Raw genomic sequence first — 12648 nt, 5'->3', positions numbered from 1 at the left:
CGAGAAACACATGCCATATCTGACCCGTCCACCTGTGCCTCCTCTATACTGGACGCAGGTAGTGTCCCCAGTAACACCTACAGTTATCTGACCCGTCCACCTGTGTCTCCTCTATACTAGACGCAGGTAGTGTCCCGAGTAACACCTACCATTATCTGACCCGTCCACCTGTGTCTCCTCTATACTGGACGCAGGTAGTGTCCCGAGTAACACCTACCATTATCTGACCCGTCCACCTGTGTCTCCTCTATACTGGACGCAGGTAGTGTCCCGAGAAACACGTGCTATTATCTGACCCGTCCACCTGTGCCTCATCTATACTGGACGCAGGAAGTGTCCCCACAAACACATGCCATATCTGACCCGTCCACCTGTGTCTCCTCTATACTAGACGCAGGTAGTGTCCCCAGTAACACCTACCATTATCTGACCCGTCCACCTGTGCCTCCGCTATACTGGACGCAGGTAGTGTCCCCACAAACACATGCCATATCTGACCCGTCCACCTGTGTCTCCTCTATATTAGACGCAGGTAGTGTCCCCAGTAACACCTACCATTATCTGACCCGTCCACCTGTGTCTCCTCTATACTGGTCGCAGGTAGTGTCCCGAGTAACACCTACCATTATCTGACCCGTCCACCTGTGTCTCCTCTATACTAGACGCAGGTAGTGTCCCGAGTAACACCTACCATTATCTGACCCGTCGACCTGTGTTTCCTCTATACTGGACGCAGGTAGTGTCCCGAGTAACACCTACCATTATCTGACCCGTCCACCTGTGTCTCCGCTATACTGGACGCAGGTAGTGTCCCCAGTAACACCTACCATTATCTGACCCGTCCACCTGTGTCTCCTCTATACTAGACGCAGGTAGTGTCCCCAGTAACACCTACCATTATCTGACCCGTCCACCTGTGTCTCCTCTATACTGGACGCAGGTAGTGTCCCGAGAAACACGTGCTATTATCTGACCCGTCCACCTGTGCCTCATCTATACTGGACGCAGGTAGTGTCCCCACAAACACATGCCATATCTGACCCGTCCACCTGTGTCTCCTCTATACTAGACGCAGGTAGTGTCCCGAGTAACACCTACCATTATCTGACCCGTCCACCTGTGTCTCCTCTATACTAGACGCAGGTAGTGTCCCCAGTAACACCTACCATTATCTGACCCGTCCACCTGTGTCTCCTCTATACTGGACGCAGGTAGTGTCCCGAGAAACACGTGCTATTATCTGACCCGTCCACCTGTGCCTCATCTATACTGGACGCAGGTAGTGTCCCCACAAACATATGCCATATCTGACCCGTCCACCTGTGTCTCCTCTATACTGGACGCAGGTAGTGTCCCGAGTAACACCTACCATTATCTGACCCGTCCACCTGTGTCTCCTCTATACTAGACGCAGGTAGTGTCCCCAGTAACACCTACCATTATCTGACCCGTCCACCTGTGCCTCCGCTATACTGGACGCAGGTAGTGTCCCCACAAACACATGCCATATCTGACCCGTCCACCTATGTCTCCTCTATACTAGACGCAGGTAGTGTCCCCAGTAACACCTACCATTATCTGACCCGTCCACCTGTGTCTCCTCTATACTAGACGCAGGTAGTGTCCCCAGTAACACCTACCATTATCTGACCCGTCCACCTGTGTCTCCTCTATACTGGACGCAGGTAGTGTCCCGAGTAACACCTACCATTATCTGACCCGTCCACCTGTGTCTCCTCTATACTAGACGCAGGTAGTGTCCCCAGTAACACCTACCATTATCTGACCCGTCCACCTGTGCCTCCGCTATACTGGACGCAGGTAGTGTCCCCACAAACACATGCCATATCTGACCCGTCCACCTGTGTCTCCTCTATACTAGACGCAGGTAGTGTCCCCAGTAACACCTACCATTATCTGACCCGTCCACCTGTGTCTCCTCTATACTGGTCGCAGGTAGTGCCCCGAGTAACACCTACCATTATCTGACCCGTCCACCTGTGTCTCCTCTATACTAGACGCAGGTAGTGTCCCGAGTAACACCTACCATTATCTGACCCGGTCACCTGTGTCTCCTCTATACTGGACGCAGGTAGTGTCCCGAGTAACACCTACCATTATCTGACCCGTCCACCTGTGTCTCCGCTATACTGGACGCAGGTAGTGTCCCGAGTAACACCTACCATTATCTGACCCGTCCACCTGTGTCTCCTCTATACTGGACGCAGGTAGTGTCCCGAGTAACACCTACCATTATCTGACCCGTCCACCTGTGCCTCCGCTATACTGGACGCAGGTGGTGTCCCCACAAACACATGCCATATCTGACCCGTCCACATGTGTCTCCTCTATACTGGACGCAGGTAGTGTCCCGAGTAACACCTACCATTATCTGACCCGTCCACCTGTGTCTCCTCTATACTGGACGCAGGTAGTGTCCCCAGTAACACCTACCATTATCTGACCCGTCCACCTGTGTCTCCTCTATACTAGACGCAGGTAGTGTCCCCAGTAACACCTACCATTATCTGACCCGTCGACCTGTGTCTCCTCTATACTAGACGCAGGTAGTGTCCCCAGTAACACCTACCATTATCTGACCCGTCCACCTGTGTCTCCTCTATACTGGACGCAGGTAGTGTCCCGAGAAACACGTGCTATTATCTGACCCGTCCACCTGTGCCTCATCTATACTGGACGCAGGTAGTGTCCCCACAAACAAATGCCATATCTGACCCGTCCACCTGTGTCTCCTCTATACTGGACGCAGGTAGTGTCCCGAGTAACACCTACCATTATCTGACCCGTCCACCTGTGTCTCCTCTATACTAGACGCAGGTAGTGTCCCCAGTAACACCTACCATTATCTGACCCGTCCACCTGTGTCTCCTCTATACTGGACGCAGGTAGTGTCCCGAGAAACACGTGCTATTATCTGACCCGTCCACCTGTGCCTCATCTATACTGGACGCAGGTAGTGTCCCCACAAACACATGCCATATCTGACCCGTCCACCTGTGTCTCCTCTATACTGGACGCAGGTAGTGTCCCCAGTAACACCTACCATTATCTGACCCGTCCACCTGTGTCTCCTCTATACTAGACGCAGGTAGTGTCCCCAGTAACACCTACCATTATCTGACCCGTCCACCTGTGCCTCCGCTATACTGGACGCAGGTAGTGTCCCCACAAACACATGCCATATCTGACCCGTCCACCTATGTCTCCTCTATACTAGACGCAGGTAGTGTCCCCAGTAACACCTACCATTATCTGACCCGTCCACCTGTGTCTCCTCTATACTAGACCCAGGTAGTGTCCCCAGTAACACCTACCATTATCTGACCCGTCCACCTGTGCCTCCGCTATACTGGACGCAGGTAGTGTCCCCACAAACACATGCCATATCTGACCCGTCCACCTATGTCTCCTCTATACTAGACGCAGGTAGTGTCCCCAGTAACACCTACCATTATCTGACCCGTCCACCTGTGCCTCCGCTATACTGGACGCAGGTAGTGTCCCCACAAACACATGCCATATTTGAACACTCCACCTGTGTCTCCGCTATACTGGACGCAGGTAGTGTCCCGAGTAACACCTACCATTATCTGACCCGTCCACCTGTGTCTCCTCTATACTGGTCGCAGGTAGTGTCCCGAGTAACACCTACCATTATCTGACCCGTCCACCTGTGTCTCCTCTATACTAGACGCAGGTAGTGTCCCGAGTAACACCTACCATTATCTGACCCGTCCACCTGTGTCTCCTCTATACTGGACGCAGGTAGTGTCCCGAGTAACACCTACCATTATCTGACCCGTCCACCTGTGTCTCCTCTATACTGGACGCAGGTAGTGTCCCGAGTAACACCTACCATTATCTGACCCGTCCACCTGTGTCTCCTCTATACTGGACGCAGGTAGTGTCCCGAGTAACACATACCATTATCTGACCCGTCCACCTGTGTCTCCGCTATACTAGACGCAGGTAGCGTCCCCAGTAACACCTACCATTATCTGACCCGTCCACCTGTGTCTCCGCTATACTGGACGCAGGTAGCGTCCCGAGTAACACCTACCATTATCTGACCCGTCCACCTGTGTTTCCTCTATACTGGACGCAGGTAGTGTCCCGAGTAACACCTACCATTATCTGACCAGTCCACTGAAATCTTCTCCACACTGGACGCAGGGAGTGTAGCCTTCAGCTGCGTCTCAAGGTTGTTGAAGAGCCGAGCGTTCCGCAAAGCCCAGTCATCATCACCCAAAGTGTCTGCATCATGGCACAGATAAATAAAACCACAGCAGTGTATTTAACGAGAAGAACACTTACCTCCCTATCATTAAAACAAAGTGCTATCATGTTAATATAATATTGCTTAGATTCGGAAATAGAAAGAACAGTGATATGATATATGTCTAAAGCCACACACAGCCATGTTATAAGCTATATGACGTCACCCTGTATATACTCGAGTCTGGACCAGACAATCTAGTGATCGATATCGACCAAGTCACAAGAGCCTGCCCATCTGATCATCATCAAAGGTGACAATTAATGGTATTTTTCTGATCAATTTCTTTCTGAATTTATCCAAGGAATAAGCAATGAGTCAAAGAGAACAATGAGTTACCTTTATATTTGGATATACTTTTATACTCGAGATCCAGATCCCGAATTTCCCGTTTTAACCAAAAACACGTATCATTCCCAGGGTTCTTCAGTATACCCTCCTCAATCTCTCTTTCTGTAACTGAAACCAAGAAACACGTATTGCATATACGTCAGTGTCATTCCTCGTAATTAAAAGTGCTGGCATTTTCTGTGCCGAGATGTTTCACTTAGTTGTGCCAGGATCGTAGGTTGGAATCCTAGATTCCCATTGTGGAAGGCATCACCAATTACAGTGTAAGCCGTATAGTGGTGTTTGTGATGGTTGGTTGGTTAGTTTGTTGTTTAACGCCGCACTCAGCAATATTCCAGCTATATGATGGCGGTCTGTATATGATCGATTCTGGACCAGACAATCCAGTGATTGATATCATGATCATCGATCCACGCAATTGGGATCGATGACATGCATCGGCCAAGTCAGCGAGCCTGACCACCCGATCCCGTTAGTCGCCTCTTACGACAAGTATTTATGATGGGATTAACGCCACTTAGAAACATTACTACATTTATATCATGGCCTGAAAGTTAAACTAAAAGAGGCCGCTGACGTTTACAACCAGACTGTGATCCTGATTAACCAATGCCCATAACCCGTAAAGCTCCAGCATTCGACCCAAGACTGCTGCAGCAAGGTGACCCCTGATCATGACAAGGAGGTTTCTAATTCTTAGATGTGTCCTCCCATGTGTACGTACAGAGACCATAAGCCAAGCGCGTGTTTCCGTATCTTTAATATGACATAGTGTCGAACCTTCTTGGCTCGAACCAACATCGACACATCCGACCCGACCTTATTACCGTCTGATCTTGCCATCAGGCAACAGACAGCAAACGTTCCACATCGCGAATGTTATGTACATAGCATTTGTACGAATCACTAAAACAGAAGCAGTTGTCACATCGATGTTTAAGCAACTGTGGCGTTTAGGCCAATTCTAACTAGTGCTCAGTTGTGGTTTAAAACAATCGACTTTTACCTTACGTTTAACACTTGGTACTATAAATTGAGTTCGAGACAACCATGAATTTGATACATCCGGGTTAATATAATGATATAGATAAGTAAGAGTTTGCTGTATCAGGAATGTAAATTACATTGTGTGAATGTATTCCTCATTTATAATATCAACGAAACAATGGTAATGATCAACGTCACATGATCATTCTTAAAATAATCAATGTTTAAAATGTAACCATGGCAATTGTTCTCACTGTTGTAACGTTACTCACCGCGTATGAATACAATGCAAGTGTTAACGCCCCAATTATCACTGACGATAAATAATTTGTATCCATGTTTACAGTTTGAACAACAACGTCATGCACAAGCAGACATTGCATCGATGTATTAATACTATTAAGCCAAATAAAAAAAATCCTGCCAGGCTGCCATTTGCATTTTAACTGTGATACAAGGTAAATTTTGTAATATTGTTTTTTTGCATCGGTAATACTATTTATTATAAGATAAAAAACATTTACCCCCTAGTATGAAGCGTGAAGCGTCTTCCTCATCAAACACCTCCTTGGCAGCAGCTATGAGAGTGTTAATGATTCCGTTACAGTCATTGCCCCACAGTTTCCGGACCTGGTTGTAGACTTCAAAGTCAGGGGACATAAACTGAGGGTAGTGTGTACTAACTGGCAATAGTATAAACTGCGGCGGGTCGGCGTTGGTGTCTTCAATGAACCACCTGAAAGAGTGAGTGAGTGAGTGAGTTGAGTTTAACGCCACTTTGAACAGAAGTCCATTATATCACAGCACGTCACCAGATGTGGGAGGAAAGCCAGATGTTATGCAGGTCTTACACGTTTACCACATTGGTGAAACGTACGAGCATGGCTTACTGACAAACCTAGACATCTAAGCAAATCTGGGATTCGAAGCCACGATAATAAGGTTTCTGGCGAGCCTAAAAGACGCAACTATCCACAGCGAACTGCCGCGCCTGGGCCACCCTCACACTTGGAACAGTCAGTGAGGAGTGGAGTTTTGATTACTGGTGTGTCAGTTTAATGTCGGAAGAAACCCCAAAGGTAGAAACCCAGGTGAATTGAAATGGCGCTAACATGTCAGGGGTCAAAATATGGACGAATTGTGGAATTCGAACCAAAATACTAGTGGACCCTGAAAGTAGACACGCAAAATTGTCAAGTTACTGCGCCCTGGATCAATAACTCAACCAGTCCACTACTCACATAAAATGTCACACTAGAAAGGACGTCATAACTGGACTCGGGAAATACAACAATTCTGACAGTCGTTTCAGTATGCTTGTATAATAATCTATATTTATCACATTATGATTTAATACTTTTTTGAATCACGAGAAGCTCGGATCAAGGCACCTCTGGCGTCCTGGATTGCCTGGCCCAGACTCGATTATTTACAGTCTGTCGTCTGACTATTGCTGAATGTGGCGTTAAACAACAAACTAAATACAAAAACGAGTCTCCGTTAAGATTTACACTCGTCTTAAGACTAAGATCGCTTTGTGCATGTAGGCATTTCATTAACTATACTTGCTTCTCCATCAGCGTCTTGTCCTCCGCTGACGTCACAGTCGCCATGAGCTGTCTGTAGAGCTTAGCCTCGATCTGGCGTGGATATGCGTAGTAGCCATATTTGTGAGATAACAGTGTCTGCAACACAGGTTTCACATGGTCGGTATTTGTTAGTCATTTTGCTTGTAAATTTGGGCATTGCCCAACTTTGCAAACATGGTTGGCTATAACGAACTCTCTGTTCCAGCTCAGAAAGAAAAAAATACAAAATCTAACTCAGTAATATATAACCACTGGCATTTTATCATGTTTAAGGGATGTTGATAACAAAGTGTTTGCATAAAATAACATAATTATAATTCTGTTATTTAAGTTTTAAGTACTTTCGAGTATGACGATTTCAAAATTGCTGTCCCTATACTCGTTTGGAAGTATTTCGTCACTTCTGAAGTAACATATTTTGACTTTAACTTTCTAATCCCGGTTCCATTTTTACTCAGTAAACATTCAATGAATTACATTTAATTGATATGAAATAAACATATTTTAACCACAATAATCTTTATATTTTGCAGTCAAAATGAAAGAAACCAATTGATATATTAAAAAAATGTAGTTTACCTTTTTGTATAAAACAATACGAAATAACACTTTAAAAGCTCAATACTTTATTGCTTGAGACCATTAAAACTACAACTAATATACAACAAAATATTCGAAATACAGATTTGTGCAGCCTTTTAAGGGAAAAACTTTCCTTACTTAGCCTCACGGTATAAGAAGACAAAGCTTCATTGACAAAACAAACAATTTGTTATGGCCTAAGCAATTCCCTTCTCACTTACTTTGGAGACAGCCCATGGAATATGAGTACAGTAGATGGGCGAAAAAGCCGACGACAACTCACCACGAAGTTAGGCCCTGTCGAGAGCTGCTGACACAGTTTGATCTCCCGGAAGCACATGTCACTGGTCATGTGATCATTGGCTATTCCTTGCCCAACCCCCCACCTCATGTCCACCAGCTGAAACTCGTACCCCTTCTTCTTACACACGGCCTTCAGGTGGGGGTAACTCCTCTCCAGTAGGTGGTTCCTCTCCTGTATGGTATCTGGTAAAACCACACCTCTTAGTTTTTCATTTTTGTGCTATGTCGTCTTAGGCGCCGCAATTCGTGCAAAGTTGCGTCCCCTAGGTGTGCGTGAGTACGTTTCTAGGTTTGTCAACATCACACGCGTTCTCGTTGGTTCCACGAGGTGAAAAATGTTTACTCCGGGATTTTCTCCCACATTAAACTGACACCCTGATATAAATGAAATATTGTTCAAAGCGGCTAAACCAAACACACACACTCATGAACAACAACGTTTTTGCTCATTCAGCAATATTCCAACTACATGACGGCGGTCTGTAAATAATCGAGTCTGGACCATACAATCAAGTGATTGATATCGTGAGCATCGATCCAATCAGATGGGATACGATGACATGCATCAATCAAGTCAGCAAGCCTGACCCCGATCCCGTTAGTCGCCACTTACGACAAGCATTGTCGGCTTTTACGGCGAGCATGGGTTGCTGAAGACCTGACCCTGATCTTCACGGGTGCTAACACCAAGGGCTTCACATGAGCTATAACCACGACCACACGCACACACACTCAAACACAAAACTACAAGTTTCTCACCTGTGAATGTACTGCTGAGGAAGATCCTAACTATCTTAGCTGTCTTTGGGCACTGAACGCTTGCATCCCCATAGAGTAGACCCTGCTTTACAGCCTCCATAGACACAGTCCTTTCCTGGAGTTCCGCTGTAGCTCTTTCATCAAACCTGTCAGCGTTGTCGTTTTTAGGGTTGTCTATAGTTTCTATCGAAACAGGGGTGCAGCCATCATGCACATTTAATGATCCTGGTTCCCTAAGGGTTTCACTACACGCCTGATTTATGTCTGTATTCTCAGAACCATCCAGAACCTCTTGATCATTTTGACCTTGCTCCTGGGCTGCAGGCTGAGGGTAATTTTCCGGAATTTCCGAACCATCACTCTTTTCCTGTTGGACAGGTTCTTCGTTGAGAGGCTCAGGCATGACAGGTGGTTCTTGATTCGTCTCACAACGATCATTGGACCGAGTCTCCTCTTCCTGTCCGCGCATATCGGATTCAGTTACTAGACCGTCATCAACCTCAGTTGGATCTGCGTCTTTAGGTGCTGTATTGGTTGTCGGTCCATCTTCATTCGGGCTTTCTTCGCGGTGCTTCGTATCCTCACCTGTCGATATGTCTCTTTTCGGCTCCTCCTCTTTCGGATCTCCCTTTCTGTCCTCTTGGGCTCCGTCAGGTGTATTGTCATTTGACACATGTATCGGAACTGTCTTCTGTGTAGGCAGGTGTGTATGCTGATTTTCTTCGCTGTTGAAAACAGGAGAAATAAGTAAAGTGTTTCAAATACTTTTGATATTATGTATAAGACATCCTTCATTATTCGATAAAGGTTTGTTGCCTATTAGCGTAACAAGTCAACATTCATCTCGACTATGATCTTCAATTCACAACACAATATCCGTGCTTGTGGGTAGCCTGGTGGTTAAAGCGTTCACTTGTCACGCCGAAAGCCCGGGTTCGTTCGGTAAAATATGTGAAGCCCATTTCTGGTGCCCCCGCTATGATATCGTTGGAATATTACTAAAAGCGGCATAAAACAACACTCACCCACTCCTGCTTTTCCTCCCATCTTTTGTGTCAACATGTACGAAGAAAATAATTGTGCTACTTTGAGCGTTCCTGTTTTTTAAGCCTCGCTGCATATTAGTAATAAATTGTCGTCATTACACCGATGGAATAGTGAATTCCATCATGACGTAGCACGATGTTTGGTATACTTGTAAACATATGTATATATTTAAACGGGCTGGGTGATTTAGATGATTATCTTTTTGTTTACCCATTCTTCTGTACTTGACCCTGCCAGAAGTCCAGCATTTGCAAGGGTAAGAAAGAGAACTAGGCTAGTGGTCTACCATTTGAAGGCTGATATTTTTAATACTAATTTAACAGCAATTTCCGTATCTTCTAAGTTTCATATTTTAAGTGGCCCGTATCGTACCTCGTCCGTATTTTTTGTGTGACAAATTATACATGACATTAAGATAAGGTAAGATAAGATAGATTTAGTACCTCGAAGGAATTAATACGTTTTGTCACCCTGAAACAATACCAGTATCCCTTCAACGCGGCCTGTTGCGTCGCGAGAGACACATTGCGTAAAACAGGTTGTGGACTACACGTAGCAAATATTACTTCATTATCATATATACCTATCAATGATGTGAGGCATTTTGCATGTGCGATAGAACCAACTTGGAGACGGTCACATCACAGGGGGTGTAATAAACACATCCGTATTACACCCTCTGCCGGGCTGATATAGCTTGTCATTTCATTTTCAATGGGCGATCAATATCAGTATGGGTGGTAAGAGTTACGTCCCTTAGTGCGTCGTCTGCTCGTCTGCTGGGGAAGCTTTCTCATGAATGTCTTCCAAACAAAGTGAACATGTATTGCAGTCACTTGCAAATAGATACATTTTACAATTTAATTTGATATTGTGGTATATGCTAAAAATTAACAAGGTTAGTATGTGGCAGTTTTCATATCATACCCAATATCAACCCTCGACCCCCATATGAACCCTCTGACCTTCGGCCCCGGACTAATATGGGTGTCTCGCGTTCTTTGTTTGTTTGTTGTTTAACGCCGCACTCAGCACTATTCCAGCTATATGACGGCGGTCTGTAACTAATGGAGTCTGGACCAGACAATCAAGTGATTGACATCATGAGCATCGATCCACGCAATTGGGATACGATGCATCAACCAAGTCAGCGAGTCTAACCACCTGATCCCGTTAGTCTCCTGTTACGGCAAGTATGGGTTGCTGAAGACCTATTCTACCCCGGATCTTCACGGCTCGTCTCGCGTTGTCATCGGGTATGGCATGAAAATTGCCCTGGCATAACCTCGAAATATCACCGCGTGGGATTTCAAATTGGTCACAAATTGTAAAGAAGATTGGACTCGAACCCCAAACAAACTTCCGAATCGAAGTGTGACAGTAAGGAAAACTCAAGCTTGCGTGGTTTAGGTGTTGCAGAGACAACATCCGTCTTCGCGATCTAGATTTATTTACATTTTACAACCGCTTCTTTATAGTGTGCACAGACATAACACATAGGGAGTTATCTCCCTTCGTGAACATAACATCCATTTCAGAAGCAATATTATAATGAATGACATGAACTCAGTTGTAGTTCATTCATAATTCTAAGCCAGTACAATACAATATGTATGCAGCAGTACTACCAAATAGCATTAAACTGTATGAACTGAAAAAAATGGCTTATTAACATTCATCTCATATTTAGCCTACCTGCGTGAATATGGCTGCGGTTGGTGTGGAGATGCATGGCTCGGCTCTGTGTGGCCACTTTGGCTGCTGCCACAACCCATGGATTTAGGAACTAAACTTATTCACCGAGTAACGTCCAGTGTGTGATTCCGAGCCTTGGTATGTCCGTCACAGAGCGGGCTCCCTATACTTCCGGGTACATGTGCTCGCCATTGTAGCGTCCTTAGCAACAGCTGTTCACGGCCCGGCAAGCAACCACAGTGCCCGGTTGTGGCTAAGTGTAAACACGCCGGCCCTGCTGTATAGGAATACGTTTCATTATGTTGCAGTGAATACTTGTAGTTACTTAGTCTGTCAAATCAATATTCTCACTCACATAAACCTCAATCAAGCATATCGTCGTCGCCATATATCTCTACAAAATATGCCACGGGAATAGTATTTTAATGACTTTTAGATTATATGAGAATATGTTCATACTATTTAGTGTGTAACAGAGATGCCATCCGACTTTTTCACCACACTATCTTTCAAAGGTCCAAATGGCTTATTTTTCGGTATCGTTTTTGAACTACAAACATGAAATACATTTCTTAAATAAAAAGCATAATGCAAAGATTATTAAACTGGTTTTCAATCGCACCTGGAAGCTTTAATCTAAAACTGTTCCAAACTTACAACAAAAATTTCGTTAAACAAAGACATAAAATACTTCGAACAATGTCTTAGAGTAGGTGTAATCTAGGTAACCAAGTTTTAACACTATATGCCATATGTTGCTTGTACCCATAGGGAAAGAACCCTGTCTGTTATAAAGCTCAACACTACACAACGGCCCCCTGGAGGTTCCGGGTTAGAACAGGTTCACAGCAACCTATGCTGGTCGTCAATGGCAATCGTAAGTGAATCGGGTGGTCAGGTTAGGTGACTTAGAACCTTTTGGGGGTGAGTGCGTATGGTTTTACGCCGCTTTTAGCAAATTCGAGCAATATCATGGCGGGGCCAACGGGCTTGACGCTTTCTACCATGTGGGGAACTGAATCCGGGTTTTCAGCATGA

The 12648-nt window shown here is 45.4% G+C and overlaps 1 protein-coding gene across 2 annotated transcripts in view; it reads right to left on the bottom strand.

The window, feature by feature from the left end:
- The window catches only part of LOC124110420 (NACHT domain- and WD repeat-containing protein 1-like), a 43408-nt gene extending 31585 nt beyond the window's left edge, over window positions 1–11823 (bottom strand). Inside the window, exons 1-7 of one of the 2 annotated variants that reach the window (XM_046469778.2) lie at window positions 11611–11823; window positions 8869–9593; window positions 8090–8292; window positions 7205–7320; window positions 6160–6371; window positions 4637–4756; window positions 4150–4275 (exon numbers count right to left, since the gene is read on the bottom strand). In XM_046469778.2, the coding sequence (XP_046325734.2) occupies window positions 4150–4275; window positions 4637–4756; window positions 6160–6371; window positions 7205–7320; window positions 8090–8292; window positions 8869–9593; window positions 11611–11690 (1582 nt within the window). In that variant the 5' untranslated portion in view covers window positions 11691–11823. The remainder of the gene's footprint in view (window positions 1–4149; window positions 4276–4636; window positions 4757–6159; window positions 6372–7204; window positions 7321–8089; window positions 8293–8868; window positions 9594–11610) is intronic. The other variant, XM_048396127.1, reaches the window with a different exon arrangement.
- Window positions 11824–12648: the final 825 nt, after the last annotated feature.

The sequence above is a fragment of the Haliotis rufescens genome, unplaced genomic scaffold (genome assembly GCF_023055435.1).
Source record: "Haliotis rufescens isolate VD_foot unplaced genomic scaffold, xgHalRufe1.0.p SCAF_15, whole genome shotgun sequence".
NCBI lineage: Eukaryota > Metazoa > Mollusca > Gastropoda > Lepetellida > Haliotidae > Haliotis > Haliotis rufescens.
The sequence above is the reverse complement of the archived record's forward strand: the minus strand, read 5'-3'. Positions and strand labels throughout refer to the sequence as shown.